The sequence below is a fragment of the Bos indicus genome, chromosome 4 (genome assembly GCF_029378745.1).
Source record: "Bos indicus isolate NIAB-ARS_2022 breed Sahiwal x Tharparkar chromosome 4, NIAB-ARS_B.indTharparkar_mat_pri_1.0, whole genome shotgun sequence".
NCBI lineage: Eukaryota > Metazoa > Chordata > Mammalia > Artiodactyla > Bovidae > Bos > Bos indicus.
In genome coordinates, this window is record NC_091763.1 from 94,298,104 (window position 1) to 94,314,413 (window position 16,310).

Genomic DNA, 16,310 nt, shown 5'->3' on the forward strand with positions numbered 1-16,310 from the left:
AGAAATGGTAAAGGAGGGAGACAGTGTTTTCTTGGTAGACCAGAAAGCCCAGCCTTCAAGATACAAGGGTAGTACTGTCTCTGATTGGGGAATGGCCAGGTTTGGGGTTGGGGAAGAAAATAGGAAGCAGGAGGCAGATATGGCTGGGCTAGGAGAGTAGGGGTGGGTTTGAGTGTGTCAAGGCATGAGGATCTATATACATCTCAGCACAGTCCAAGAATGAGAGGCTTGCTTTACAATGCCAAAAGAGCCATTTCCTAGTTTTATATTAATGTTATTCTGAAAGACTTATTTTAAAAAAAAAAAAAAAACTTATTTGGCCATGCCAGCTCTTAGTTGAGGAATGTGGGATCTTCTATCTTCATTGCCGCATGTGGGATCTAGTGCCCTGACCAGGGATTGAACTCGGGCTCCCTTCATTGGGAGCATGGAGTCTCAGCCACTGGACCACCAGGGAAATCCCCCGAAAGACTTTTTAAGTCCATTTTTCCCCTTACCCTAAAGCACACTGTCATCCATTATTTTCATTCAGCTTCTCAGTGATCACTGAGGTATGAATATCTTTCTTATGCCCAGAAATCAGTGTAAAAGGTTAACTGCCCTGCCTCAACAGTGACAGAGCTCAGTCCTCCCAAGTCCCAGCTGGTTCAAGCCAGTGGCTCTTCTAGCCAGATGAACTGTGGAATATTCAATTTGCTTTGGGGGCATGAAAGGATTTAGTTATAACTACATTGCATCCTTAGCAGTGGCTGAGATTGTTTGCATGTTGACTTTGCTGTGGAATATCTCTGGGGTCACTGCTGTCCTGGGTAAACAGGATTCTGGGCACACATGAGGTTGTTCTCCATACCTATCCTGCCATACTGGATTCTTCCTCCTAAGGCCGACCGAGGTGCCACCCTCCACAGAATCCATAACCTATTCCCCGGGCCAGTGCAGTTCATTCGGTGTGGAAATGAAATTACTGATGACCATTCAGGGATCAAATTAGAGACATGGCTCAGAGCTAATGCCTAACAATCCTGCAGTCTCAGCACAAAGCCACTGGCATACACAGTGAGACGTGGCAATGTCACTGGGGCCTAAGAAGCACAGGTGCTGATTGTGCAAGCTGCTCTCACTCCAAGTTGCCAGACAACCACACGTTCCCCCCGCCCCCTCCCAGATCCTTCCCAAAAGGCTTTTTGCTAGAGATCCCAGCCCTCTGCTGCTTGGCTGTATCTATAACCTGGGGACTGCTGTGACTGAAGCCACCTGGACAGATGGTTGGGCCAGCTGACCTCTCCCAGCTCCTCACAGTGGACCCTGTAGCATCTGGGCCAATGTGCTGCTGCTAAGTGCATCAACCTCACTCCAGGTCATTAAGGAAGATCCCCAAGAGTACAAGGAATTGGCTGTGTATTTTCCTAACACCTATACTTTTTAGGCAGTGTCCCCGCTGCAGCTCTTCAGGCCTGGGAAATGTTTCCTCCTTCTTAGTGTTACAGGCTTCCCTGGTGGCTTAAATGGTTAAGAGTCCACCTGCAATGCAGAAGACCGTTGATCCCTGGGTCAGGAAGATCCCTTGGAGAAGAAAATGGCAACCCACTCCAGTATTCCTGCCTGGAGAATTCCATGGACAGAAAAGCCTAGCAGGCTACAGTCTAGCTGCAAAAGAAAAGCCAGTGCTCCTTGCTGCTCAAAAGGTATCCTTTGAAAAGAACTCAAGCCTTTCCCAAAAGGTAGCTTTAGCCATCGTCAAACTCTTCCTGAACAGCAGCACAGCTCAGACCAGTAGAACACTAGTCTTTCATGAGAATGAGACAAGCTATGAGAACCCACCAAGACTATACGTCACTTCTGGATTCACTCATATGGCTGCTGAGTGCCGAAAAAAGGGGAAAGACCTAATCACTTTGGAGGAGAAATTAGTGCCATGTGCAGTGGTCAGGATCAACTCCCCAAAATAGTGGGTTTAATTAGAGCAAAGTTTTAAGGGAAGGGCAGAGGGGGAGGAGACATCCCCAGAAATCAGGAAGAGGAGGTACATATGCAGAGAGCCCAGCAAGGAGCAGCCTACACTGGCTAAAGCCAAGGATCCAGGGGGATAAGGCTAGCCTGGGGCCATATTGTGGAGGGCTTTAAATGTCAGGCCAAGCAATTTACCAGAACAAAACCGATCAAACAAGTGTTCTAGGAAGATGAATTTGAAGGGGACGTGCAGGATAAATTGGAAAATCTGGAAGCATGGCAGCAATTAGGAAGCTGTGAGATTAATTAGGCTGTTGTAGTAGTCCTATGCGAGTTGATAAGGATATAAATGAGCACAGTGGCAGCAGAGATGGAAAGGGACAGCTGCAAGAGACATTGTTAAGAAAGAATGGATGAGATTGCTGCCTGATTGGACAGGGGACCCAGGGAGCTCAAGGAATCAAGATGAAAGCAGAGTTTTGAGCATGGTCGACTGGTAGGACAATGAACAGAGAAAGGGATGTGAGAAGAGGGAGCTGTTTCAGTACATATGAATTCAGTGCCACACATGAAGAATGTGCAGGATTTCCAAGTGGAAATGTCCGACAGGTCACAGGAAATTTAACAGTAGAGCTCAGGATAGACAGTTATGGTTGGTGATGAGCTTGGGAATCAAGTGCAGAGTAAGTCATAGAATGAATGAGACCTTTAAGGAAAAGCAGAGGACCAAAGCCTGACCTTTAAGGAATGCCCGCATTCAAAGGATTTATTTATATATTTTACAAAGCTGAGTTTAGAAGTGCCAACTATATACATGCTGCTTGTCTTCACCACTGAAATATCAGCTTAAAGTGTGTATCCGTTTGAGAAGGCCAAGCAACACAGTATTTTTATGTCATAGTAGGAACTAAATTATAAACACCTAAACATGCTTCTAAAACAAATCTGGCTGAAGAAAAGGCTGATTTTCATAAAGAAGAAAGAATGATACAGTGAACATAATCTATGAGATTAGTGTATTTGACCCCATAAGGATGAGTCAAGTGAAAAAAAATTTGTGAGAAATATAAATAACATTTAATTAGAGAAAAGAAGATTATTTACTCATTTTTAACAGAAGTACCCCAAAATTTACCACATTTTCAGTGCAGTGTCTTCTTGAAGTATGAAGTCAAACTAATTCATTAAAGTATTTTTAATAAAAACTATAGTAAGTATATGTTGGCTGGAACATTTGTGAAGACAAATTAATATATGAAAGCTACCCAGAGCATAGTAACCCATCCCACCCTTAGTAGGGAAACAGAATCTTTCCTTTTTTAACATGTACCATTAGACTTTATGTGAAATATTTACTGTATGTTGCATGACACATAAACTTTAATATAAGAAATGATATATTTTTTATAATTATGAAGTAGATACACAAACTTTTGAAATGGTAGACTTAGACTGTAACATGTTCTTATATTTAACATGTTTAATTGGTATTATCCTAACAAATTTAGCACATATCAAAAGCAGTTATAAGATAGAAACCTCCTTTCTTTTGGACATCTGACTTTTTAAAAACAGGAACAAGATTTACAAATTATACAAAAGAAGCAGCGTATATAATACCGACATGGAGTTTTTGAGAAGATACTGGTTTTCCAGGTAAAGCAGTCTCTAATAATATGTCAACCCAGAAAACATATACAGATGCTAGCTAGCCTTAGATACACTACTTATACATTTAAAAAAATAGATGGGAGGGTCAAGCAAAACTTACAAATTTGGTAATTTCCTACTCTCCAGATATTTTGAACACATCTAAGAAATTTAAACAGATAAGATAGAATATGATCTTAAAGAAGGGAACTCAATATTAGAGAATAGTGAAACTGAGTTATTAAAACCAAGGCAATTGTTTTTTTTTTGATGTCTTCAGTCTCTTGACTAAGACCTAAATAGTTTAATTCTATCAGCTAAATTTAACCCAAGTTGACTTTTTATTTTTCTGTTTAGTTTACGGTCTTTTATTCACATCAAGTCTTTGATGTAATTTTACACTCACAGCACATTACAAATCAGACAAGGTGTGTTTCAAGTGCTTAATAGCCTTAGGTGGCTGCTGTAATGGAACAGCTCAGGTGTAAAAAGACATAAAGAGATGCATGTGCACATGTGCTTTCAAACCACTTCTTGGTGATAAGCTAAGTTGAAAGGTACCAGGAGAGATAACAGTCAGAGGGTCTGGGGGACTTGGCTGGTGGTGGTGGGGAAGGGGAGGGGATAGTCCCCTGGGAAAGCAACATTTAGGCAGAACTTAGAAGGGTGCTGAGGAGGGTCAGAAAGACCAAGAGTGGGGCAGGAATGTCTCAGGCAGCGGGAGTGCATGGAGGCCACTGAGAGGGCCAGTCTGGCTGGGGCAGGGAAGGAGAGAGGTAAGGCAAGACTGGGGTGGAAGGGGCGAGGGCATCACAGAAAAGACCATGCAGCATTTTTCAAACCATGTTCAAAAACTGAACTTCACAGAGAGCTGACTTTTCAAACATTAATACCATCAAATCTCTTTCAATAATATTTTAAAAATACACATGAATTAACATTATTTAGAAGTTTATCTCATTTCTTTAAATCTGGGCCTTGGGCTGATTTGCCAAACACTGGGGAAATACAGACATTAAAAAAAATGAGCAATTTGCTTGTTTCTTTTTAATTATTTATACTAAATAACTCAATTGAAAAAACACTTTTGTGGGGAACAATATGGTGAATGATTCTTATTTGGTGGTTACAATGAAGAAGGACTCGAATTAATTAAGGGGTAACCGCACTGTTTTGTGTCAACAAAAGTCTGAAGGGTTGTAGTTTTTTCTGAAATGATAAAAAATTGAAGGTAATTTTTCTTGGTGTAGAATATGTTTCACACTAGCTATTTTCTGTTACATCTAAAGAGTCTGTAACATGCATATACTATCTTATTTCAGAAGAGGCAGTGACTCAGATGCTTAGATTCAACTTCTGATTCAGTCAAATGAAGTCCAAATGTTTGGAATTAAATTATCCACTACTCTCCAAAAATCCACAAAATATTCACACCAGAGAGGCCAAGATTAACTCTCCTAAAAAAAGAAAAAAAAAAAATTAGTGAAATTGATTGACAAGCATTTAAGGTCTTTTTTTCCCCCCCAAATAACAGGAGTCTTTACAAGGAATACAAGTTTAATTGACATTTAGTGCTTTTCTGCAATCAGTTATGTTATACATGGTTTATCAGATGAATTCTAGTAACAGTTATTACTTTCTTACCTGTGCTTAAAACCCAAATTTAGAATAAATGGTTTATGGAGTGTTGAAAATTAATTTTTCAGTGGAACTCAAGAACTACTACAACAGATGGAGTTAACAGGACAATTTTAGCAAGTAAGTAAAAGTGTCAATTAAATTTTTTTAAATGGAGATTTAGAGATGCTAGGCCTCTTAGAGAACTTTACATATTTGATTTCATTTAGGAGTTTTCTAATTATTTGGGATGCTTCAGTAAATATGGGTATTACTAATATAGCTTAAATTAAGCCTTACTGCACATAATATAAAGAAAAATCTACTCCATAGAGTAATACAACTGTATTCAAAGTAAGAGGAAGGAGAAGAGGGCCAAAAGAGAACAAGGACTCATCTAACAGGATGGCAGTCAAAGGAGAACTACACATCTCTACCATCTGGAGCCAGAAGAGTTCTAAGCGGTTGCTTTTGGGAGATGGGCTTGGGAAGTTCTGGGAATGCCTTATTTCTGTCATGAAATTTTAGCACACTGTGACTTTTAAAATTATGAGTATGTATTCATTTTAGTAAAAAAAATTTAAAATGTACCAAAAATGCTCTTCAAAAAGGGTAATTTCATCAACTGTGTTTTTTCTCCATACCCTCAACAACATGGCAAATGAGAAATTTCAGTATGATAGGGAAAGAAAAAATTTAATTTTGGCTTGCTTGTAAATGAGACTAAGCGTTTTTTCATGTTTGTTAACCACTTGCACAACACTCTTCTATGAAAAAGTATTTCGTTCATGTTTTTGACGATTTTCTGTATTTTTCTTTTCTAATGTGCACGCTCTCTATGTATGATGGATATTACCTTGGCTTTGCTCTAAGCATTATAATTATGCTTTGTCTCAGTTTGTCACTTAGTTTCAAACTTTATTTATGGTGTCTTTTGCTAAACAGGACACTTTACTGTGCAGTCAATTCTGTCTAGATTTTTTTCCTTCTTGGAAGTAAAACATTCATATCATTCTAGTAACTACACAAGTAAGTGGCACTGAATTGATACTGTATTTGTATCAATCTGCTGTATTATGGGCATGATTCCAAGTGGACTATATCTGAGCCACTTGCTTATTTCCTTTATGACACAGGAGGGCAGTTTTTAACATTTGGTTGTTCTACAATGTATTAAAAAGATCAATCATATTTTAAAAGCTAGTAATTTCAGTTTTTTTCCCCTGGATTAAAAAAATCAAATAAATAAAAAAGATTAATTTTAGTCTAAAATGTTTCACTTATGTTTCCACATATAAGGGGCTCATTCAGTTAAAATAAGCACTTTAAGAATTGTATCAATTCTTTTGGGCTTCTGAGTAAATCACTGTCCCACTAAGTACTTTAAAGATTTTACATTTGTATGTATCCGACAAACTATATATGGCACTCAACACAAGCTTGTATCAGTTATCAATTTAGATTTTTTGAGGAAAAGATAAATTTTCAATTAAAATAAAAAATTCACTATTTAAAATACTGCTAAATTAATTCCCCACTTCAAAATAGCCTTCCAGAAACACTTTTAAATGAAGAATTACAAAGCCATAGCACATTCCATCTTTCTAATATATGTGTATCTATAACCAAATGCTGCTAGAAAATTTAGGGAAAAAGTCTATTTACTGACACAGAAAAATATCCAAGCTACACCATAAGATCAAAAGGCAGCTCACAAGGTAATATGTTTGGGTACAATATATTTTTAAATAAAATGAAAAATAAAAACAGAATCAACTTTCCCCATAAAGTAACTGGAAAAACATACACCTCCAACTGATAACCCAGTAGGTACCTTGAAGGAGTGGCACTGAGAGACAGTTGATCAGAGGGGAGTTTTCAATTACTAGTTTATACACTGCTGTATTGTTTAAATATTTCTGTATTGAGCATGCATTATTTTTGTAATTAAAAAATAAAAAAGAACCATGGTAGCAGAGATGCCTGACAAAAGTGAGTTTCTTAATCTTTCTTACATTAAAAAAAATACATGCTACAGGAAGCTGATAAATTTCTTAGAAAGCTGTTTATAAATTTCAGTTTATGTCCTAAAAATCTTTGCATCTAATATGTTTAATTAAGGATAGGAGTTTGTCTTTCTCCAGTGCAGTGCTGTCCAACAGAAATATAATATATAACCTTAAAAACTAAACAGTAAAAAGAAACAGGTGAAAATAATTTTAATAATATACTTCATTTAACTCAGTATATCCAACATATTATTTCAACATGTAATCAATATACACAATTATTAAAGAGATATTTTACTTTATTATTTGATACTAGGTCTTTAAATTCTAGTCTATGTATTTCACACTATAGCGCGTTGTGTGCATGCTCAGTCGCGTCTGACTCTGCAACCCGGTGGACTGTTGCCCTCCAGGCACCTCTGTCCATGATATTTCCCAGGCAAGAATACTGGAGTGGGCTACCATTTCCTCCTCCAGGGGATCTTTTACACTGACAGCCCATCTCAATCTAGACTAGTCATATTTCAAATGCTCAATGCCACACACATGTGGCTGGTGGCTGCTGTGTGGGACAGTGCCGTTCTAAACCTGTATTAAATAGGACATGCAGAGAACTCAACAGAAACATGAAGATCAGAGCTGAACAGACTGATGCTTTCTACTCAGCTCTTCCCTTTTCATTTTTTTAGCCTCAGGTTACTTAGTGCAGGCAGAGATGCACCCAGAAGCCAGATTCTCAGACTTCCAGCCTGTGCATTACCAGATTTACCCAGCATTAGCTAGGGTCCATTTAATTCACATACTGTTTTGAAGCACTGAAATTTCAAATCACCAAAATGACAAGACAGCAATTTTGAGTTTACTGTAACAGTATGTGAGCTTCATTACTAAGTATTTAGACGACACAAAGTAAATAATTTCAACTGACCATTCTTCCATTCCAATTAACAGTATTATGGAATGGGTGCTGACTTAAGCCTCTTTGGAAGTGTAAATATTTTGTAGAAGGCTCTGTGTCTGAAATGGGATAGCCTGAACAAACAAGACTCCAGTTGGTTTGTTTGTTTTTTTAATTTTAAAGTGGCGAGAGCCTGATATATCTGAATTGTCCCTCTGGGGGACACCACTGTAAAAGCCAATAATGTGGTCGAATTGCCTTTTTATCAATAGGGAAATGGAGGTTTTAAGGAATTAATGGACTTGCTCAAAATGGCAGAAATCGTTAGCAAAAGCGCTGAGCCAGTACTAGAAGTCATGTCTTGTATCGTTTAGTACACACATCTTTTCAGTATATGATGCTGCCTTCTGCAGAATCCGAACATAAGAAAAAGTGTATAAAATAAGTACTTGTATTAAAGCATAAATACCTACCCAAGCATTCCTGACTCTTTGGTTTTTATAATGTAGAGGAACATCAACAGTGTATGAAACATATTATTTCGGCCCTGGAACAAAGACAAAAAAACCCAGCAAGATTTAAACCAAACCAGAACAAAAATTCAGCCTGAGAGGTAAGTGTGGGTCCTATCAATTTACATTCTACTAATTCAGAATTCCATGTAATTCAGGCTTTCATTGATTCATTAAACAAAGTCCCTACTTTTGTGCTATAAGTGGGACTTCTGTGGTGAATAAAACAGAGAGGATCCATGTAATCAAGGAGCTTAAAGTCTAGCAGAAGGAAAGGCAGACAGGAAACTCAGAACTAACGTGTGAGGAATGTTATGAGAGAGGAGGAGGTGCAGGGTGCCATGGGAACAAATACATAAAAACCAGAGCAGTGAAGCAATGCCTCCCTGAGAAGAGATATTTTTAAGTTGAGACCTGAAAGATAAGCAGAAATAAACACACTGGGAAGTTCCCACACAAGGGGAGCAGCATTTACGAAGGACTGGCTGGGAGATACTCTGAAGTTGGTACGCTATATCCTACACACAAAACACTACCCCCAAAATCAACAGTTTAAACAAAAGTGTTGAGATTAAAAAATCTTTAATCACGCTTTAAAATACATTATGATACATACAGTATAAGTAATATATTAAATGTAAATTTATTTTATCTACAAGGGACAAGGCAGTATTTTGCTAGCACTAAAATCAAACTACTGATAGCTCCTGATTTAGATTTTCAGTTTACTGATTAACTTACACCTGTTCACTCTGATTTAAGTTGTTTTGACTAAAATATCTTTAGGATATATGATTTTTAAAGACAGTGTTTCTTTAAATGGCCCAAATTATTTACACTTACAAAATTGAAATATTAAACTTAAAAAAAAAAGAAATATTCTCTCCTGGGTATCTGACAGAATGAAGAATATAATTTTATGATTTAGTCTACGTAAAATTTCTTTAGTAAAGATGCTGGTAACAAAATAACCACAAAGGTCATCAACAGAACTGATGTTTATAATTAAGAGTAAAATGTCTGGATAGAAGTATAAACTGGTACAATAAATTTTTTCATATAGTAATTTGATAATATATTTTAACAGCCTTGAAAATATTCTATTACCTAGAATTCCACTTTTGGACTTTGAGCTAAAAAATTATCCAAAATACAGATAGTTATATGCATAAAGGTATTTATGACAATGAAGAATTAGAAACATCCAAAATGTCCAACTGTAGGGAGTGGTTGCATAAATTATATCTTTATCATGAAGTTTTAAAATTGTCATTAAAAAGTGTTTTTATGAAGACTTTTAAAGTCATGGAAAATTATGTTATAATGTTAATTTTTAAAACGATATAGAACTATACAAACAATATGATTTCAACCCATAAAAAAGTACAGAGAAAACCAAAATAAAAAAAAATAAAAAACACCAAATAGTAACAGCTTCCTCTAAGTAATGGAATGAATTTTTCTTCCTTTTCTTCATACTTTTCCAAATTAAGTATATATTACTTTCAGAATTTAAAAAAAAGGGATATAAAAATAGCACTTTCCCCCTAACTTAAGAAGTTTACCTATTTCATAAAGAGAATCTAATTTTAAAAGAAATATCAAAGTAAGTCATCCATGACATTAGTAATAGCAACTGCTGTTGCTTCTAAATAGAAGTACCTTTGGAAGATTGTAGACATGACGCTGGTAGATTAGCTCATAATGGGGAGGGTTGATAGCACTCTGATAAATGCAAAAAACATTCTCATTCGTCACATCTGTAAACAAAATAGGCTACATTAAAAAACAAACGAAAAGCTTCCACTACATTATTTTATGTGAAAAGCTCAACTCATTCTTTTAGGAGAGGTTGTTTATACCTGGTTTATTTGGTGTCTGAACAAAGTGCTGAGAAGTAAATGTTTTTCCATCAGGATATTTAGGATGTGGAGGTAATCTGGAATCAAGGTAGGTGCAAAATACATGCATGATGATCTGAAGACAAGGAAATAATTTTTCAAAGTCAGCATGAAAACCTATGTGTGGTACTTTTCAAACATCTGTTTATAATGATTGCAATTTTTAAATTTTTCCCCTGAGAAAGAATTAGCAAAAATGCTTTCAAGTGATTATATTTGTAAGCTGAAATCTATAAAATGAAAAGATAAAACACATTCCTAATTTTGTGTTAAGTGGATTATTCACCCTCATATAGTTAATTAACAGCAAAATGAAGATAAAATACACATATAGTCCATTCTTGACTATCAGCATTTAAAACTTCATTTTCACATGCACCAGTCATTTTAAAAAAACAAACATAATTTTGAGAAACTTTTAAATGCCTAAAACTTTAGTCTTTGATCTCATAAATCTAATTCTAGGAATCTGTCTTAAAGTCATAACCCGAAATTAGAAAGAAACATGCAGTATGTTACTCCCAACAGTATTTAAGACAGAAAAACAAAAATCCGCCCCCTGCCACTACATATTTCTAAAACTTTAAGGTCAGTTAAATGACAGTGAGTAATAATGCAAATACTTAAACATTGAAAAGTGAAAGAAAGCAGGATACAAATTTTATAATTACATCTGTGATAAAAAACATTAAAAATAGCACAGTCTAAGTAAAGAAAAAATAAGAAAATACACCAAAATATTAATAGTGGTTGGGTTAAGATGCCAGTACAATTTTAATTTTTTATTTCTACTTAATTTCTAAAGTCTTTTTATTTAAAAACATTTTTTTCAATTTTTTTTTTTTTTTTTCTTTTCCAGCCACAGCATGCAGCTTGCAGGATCTTAGTTCCCTGACCAGGGACTGAACCTGGGCTTACAGCAGTGAAAGCAGTGAGTCCTAACCACTGGACCACCAGGGAATTCCCTCTAAGTTCTTTTAATGCTTATTTTATAATGGAAAAATGAACCCATAACAAAAATGTCAAACTGAGAAAAATAAATAAAAATAAATAAAATAAATAAAAATAAAACTGAGGACTTACAGCAGAATCCGTGGGCAGGTCTGTATCCCACTTGCGACCTTTAAAGTCTCCACCTCTATTCCATCGAAACGAGCTCATACAGCCTCCCTGAGAAAGTTCTGTAGCAAGAGAGGTGAGATTAAAAAAAAGCTAAGAATGTATACTAAAGAAGGAGAAACAGGCTAAGGGGTTACAACAAGGAAAGCATGTCATCTTAAAAACCCAATCAAAACATTCAAACAAAGAAATACACAATATAAAAAATTAAATAGCACCATGAAGAAAGAGTAAGATAAATCCAATGTAAGACAAGATTACTGTTCAGGATTCTTAAAAAAGGCAATGTCACGTGGGGGGGAAAAATTGGCAGAACTGTTTTAGACAAAGAGATTAAAAAAAAGAGAAAGCAATACAATGTAATGTGTGAACATAAACTATTCCAGTTAGGGGAAAAAAGGGTATATAACAGTCTCTGGACAAATGGGAAACCTGAATATAAACTGGATTATCAGATATAGAAATATTCATTCTTAAGGTCTGACAATTCTATTACAGTTATGTAAAATGTTCTTACTTTTAGGAACTCATGTGCTGAGAAATAATGATGTCCACAATGTTAGAGCAAAAAAATGTGTGTGTGTATATGTAAAATGCATGTGTGTATGTATATAGAGAGAGAATCAAATATTGTAAAAGGATGGTAATTGTTCAATCTGGAAGCCCCATATAAATGTTCACTTTGTTTTTTAAACATTTTTGTATACTTGACATATAAAACTTTATATATATATATATATGTGTATACACACTCTGTATATATGTGCACACACACGTCTTTTTTGGATGTATAAATATCTTGTTAGCTATGAGGCAAAGTGAAGAGTTAGTCACTCAGTTGTGCCCGACTCTTTGCAACCCCATGGACTGTAGCCTGTCAGACTTCTTCATCCATGGGATTTTCCAGGCAAGAATACTGGAGTCGGTTGCCATTTCCTCCTCCAGGGGATCTTCCCGAACCAGGGATCAAACCTGGGTCTTCCTGCATTGGCAGGCGGATTCTTTATCACTGTGCCACCTGGCTATGTATATAAGCTGTATTTTTCATACTATAAAAGTATGACGTGTGATCACTGTTTGTGGTTCTCTTTTTAAAAGGCCTTATCCTCTTCTACAGATACATATCAAGATCCTTGCAGATAATCTGATGATGACATACAGAACTGGCCTCAAATAATGCAGGAAGGGAGGAGGTAGATGGGAATATGCAAAGGGTGAGGGCTGCACAGGGACTGATGGCTGCTAGAACTGGGTGCTGGTATAAGAAGGCTGAGCAGACTCTTGTGTCTAGTTTTAAGTACATTTGAATTCTCCTTATACAAAACGTTTTTGGGGAGCAGGAGAGGGTGGGATGAATGAGAGAGTAGCACTGACATATACTACCATGTGTCAAACAGCTAGCCAGCAGGAAGCCGCCACACAGCACAGGGAGCTCAGCTCGGTGCTCTGTGACGACCCAGATGGGTGGGACTTGGGGGGACTGGTGGGAGGGAGGCTCAGGAAGTAAGGGAGGATATATATATGGTGGAAACTAACACAACACTATAAAACAATTATACTCAAAAAAAAAGTAATGATAAATGTTTATTCCTGAACCCTAGTCTAAAGCTAGAATACAGAAGGGGCAACATAACACATAACATAAATTAAGATTTATGATAAATCTGAAAAGTGAAATAATATTTCTAAAACTTGTTTTAGTGATGAGACCATTTTACAGAGTCTATCCAAATGAATGTAGGGAGGCATAAACAGAGTATGTGGGGGTATCAGGGAGGCTAAATATCCTGATTCTCAAGTCAGGCTCCTGAGAAGACTGTGTACGTGTATATACGTGCACACTCTCTGTCACTCAGTCATGTCTAACTCTTTGAGACTTCACAGACTGCAGCCCTCCAGGCTCCTCTGTCTATGGGATTTTACAGGCGAGAATACTGGAGTGGGTTGCTCTTGTCTTCTCCAGGGGATCTTCCCAACCCAGGAAAATAACCAGGATTATTTTCCCCAAATGATCAGGATATAACAGACATATAAAGAAGCAACATATTACATATGACCTATAAAAACTGAAAGAAATAAGATCAGCATACTAAAATTATAAAGAATGTCATTGTGGCATCCATTCTTGGTGGTTTAAGAATAGAAAATGAATGAAATATTCACACGAACCCATTTAGCTCATATTTAAGTTTCCCTATATAGGACAAAATTATTACTGTATTCAAGGATAATTACATTATTTTGATCATTTTTAAGCATATAAAATATAAAACCCACATCTGTTCAAGTATTAGCCTTAATGAAGCCATAATGTGTATTTATAAAGTAAGACCATACTTAGTGATACTTAATAATGAAAAAAAATTTCTTTCCCATGTTACCTTTATTTATAAAATTTCAAAGTACTGAAACAGCTCTCATTTTTTTCCCCCTTCAAATCAATAATTACCTTTGATCCTTTCAAACAAGTATTCCTGATTTGGAGTGAGGTCTAGATACTGCACGATTGTATTCAGAGTTGGAATGAGTGGAGCTTTGACTAAAGCAGCCTGTTTCAAGCTAGTAATACTAGCCTCTGTTAAAATTAAAACACACAGGACACACAGGTTATTCTTCGTGGGGACCTTCAAAAAAACTTCAAATGCTCTTCCCTGAATAGATGTTGAAGAATAAATAAAAGCAATGATAGTTTATCTTAACAACCTGCATTATCTACTTCACCTACAATTTACTTGACCATTTCTGGCAAGGTGGCAGCTATATAAACAACTAATACACAGGAGATTCTTGCAGGGTGTATATATTAATAAAAAGATACACAATAGCTTTCAAAATCAGATTGAGTTAAAAGATGTCTATTCTGCCACTGACAAGTGAAAACTTTATGACAGTGATTTCTCTCATCATTTCATGCAAGACTACTATCCAAAGAAATTAATAAACCAACAGAAAGTTTCAAATGCCCAACCTTACTATACAGTGTTGGGAAAAGAGGCTTTCTTATAGGTGACATTATTGCTAGAATATAAATTCGTTTTAAGCTTTTTGAAGGATTATGTACAAAGGCTTAATACATTTATATCTATTGAACTTACAACTTCACCTCTCAGAAATTATCCTAAAGAAGTAATTATAAATGTACACAAATATTTAAGGACATTTACTCACAGCACTATTAGTAACAGTAAGGGGAAAATCTTCTATTAAATAACAAAGATCAGTTAAATACAATATATTACATACATAGAAAAGAAATATAAACTAGCCATAAAAATAGTACTGGAGAATACTTAACAAAAAGAAAAAGTGGAGGGAAAAAAGGAGGTATGACTTTAATTCAATTAAAAACATATACACATACATACTATTTGCTCAACTCCCAAATACATACTTTCCACATGTTCTTAAATTATGATATAACGTACAACTGATATATATAGTTGATTATCATAGTATCTTTCTCCAAAAAAGAATACACAATTGTAACTAAAACTGACTGATTCTCCATGTTTTTTTTAAATTTATTTTTAAATTGATGGACAATTGCTTTACAGAATTTTGTTGCTTTCTGCCAAATAAAAACATGAATCAGCCATAGGTATACATATGTCCTGATACCCCTCGTCCAAGGTAAGGAGCATTGGCTGTGCTTTGCTGGAGCAGCCATGAAGAGATACCCCATGCCCAAGGTAAGACAAACCCAAGTAAGTTGGTAGGTGTTGCAAGAGGGCATCAGAGGGCAGACACAATGAAACCATACTCATAGACAACTAGTCAATCTAATCACACTAGGACCGAAGCCTTGTCTAACTCAATGAAACTAAGCCATGTCCGTGGGGCAACCTAAAATGGGCGGGTCATGGTGGAGAGATTTGACAGAATGTGGTCCACTGGAGAAGGGAATGGCAAACCACTTCAGTATTCTTGCCTTGAGAACCCCATGAACAGTATGAAAAGGCAAAATGATAGGATACTGAAAGAGAAACTCCCCAGGTCAGTAGGTGCCCAATATGCTACTGGAGATCAGTGGAGAAATAACTCCAGAAAGAATGAAGGGATGGAGCCAAAGCAAAAAGAATACCCAGCTGTGGATGTGACTGGTGATAGAAGCAAGGTCCGATGCTGTAAAGACCAATACTGCATAGGAACCTGGAATGTCAGGTCCATGAATCAAGGCAAATTGGAAGTGGTCAAACAAGAGATGGCAAGAGTGAATGTTGACATTCTAGCAATCAGCGAACTGAACTGGACTGAATTTAACTTAGATGACCATTATATCTACTACTGCGGGCAGGAATCCCTCAGAAGAAATGGAGTAGCCATCATGGTCAACAAAAGATCCGAAATGCAGTACTTGGATGCAATCTCAAAAACGACAGAATGATCTCTGTTCGTTTCCAAGGCAAACCATTCAATATCACAGTAATCCAAGTCTATGCCCCAACCAGTAACGCTGAAGAAGCTGAAGTTGAACGGTTCTATGAAGATCTACAAGACCTTTTAGAACTAAGACCCAAAAAAGATGTCCTTTTCATTACAGGGGACTGGAATGCAAAAGTAGGAAGTCAAGAAACACCTGGAGTAACAGGCAAATTTGGCCTTGGGATATGGAATGAAGCAGGGCAAAGACTAATAGAGTTTTGCCAAGAAAATG

At 36.4% G+C, this 16,310-nt stretch overlaps 2 protein-coding genes across 4 annotated transcripts in view; one reads left to right on the plus strand and one right to left on the minus strand.

Moving 5' to 3' along the window:
- Nucleotides 1–11,627, plus strand: part of KLHDC10 (kelch domain containing 10) — a 97,167-nt gene extending 85,540 nt beyond the window's left edge. Inside the window, exons 10-12 of one of the 2 annotated variants that reach the window (XM_070788165.1) lie at nucleotides 5,307–5,358; nucleotides 8,634–8,737; nucleotides 11,397–11,627. In XM_070788165.1, coding sequence (XP_070644266.1) covers nucleotides 5,307–5,358; nucleotides 8,634–8,734 — 153 coding nt within the window. In that variant the 3' untranslated portion in view covers nucleotides 8,735–8,737; nucleotides 11,397–11,627. Of the gene's footprint in view, nucleotides 1–5,306; nucleotides 5,359–5,550; nucleotides 5,772–8,633; nucleotides 8,738–11,396 lie in introns of those variants that run through there. The other variant, XM_070788167.1, reaches the window with a different exon arrangement.
- TMEM209 (transmembrane protein 209) overlaps nucleotides 3,005–16,310 on the minus strand; it is a 32,293-nt gene continuing 18,987 nt past the window's right edge. For both annotated transcript variants that reach the window (XM_019959079.2, XM_019959078.2), the window contains exons 10-15: nucleotides 14,106–14,231; nucleotides 11,621–11,718; nucleotides 10,499–10,613; nucleotides 10,299–10,396; nucleotides 8,598–8,671; nucleotides 3,005–5,057 (exon numbers count right to left, since the gene is read on the minus strand). In XM_019959079.2, coding sequence (XP_019814638.1) covers nucleotides 5,003–5,057; nucleotides 8,598–8,671; nucleotides 10,299–10,396; nucleotides 10,499–10,613; nucleotides 11,621–11,718; nucleotides 14,106–14,231 — 566 coding nt within the window. In that variant the 3' untranslated portion in view covers nucleotides 3,005–5,002. The remainder of the gene's footprint in view (nucleotides 5,058–8,597; nucleotides 8,672–10,298; nucleotides 10,397–10,498; nucleotides 10,614–11,620; nucleotides 11,719–14,105; nucleotides 14,232–16,310) is intronic.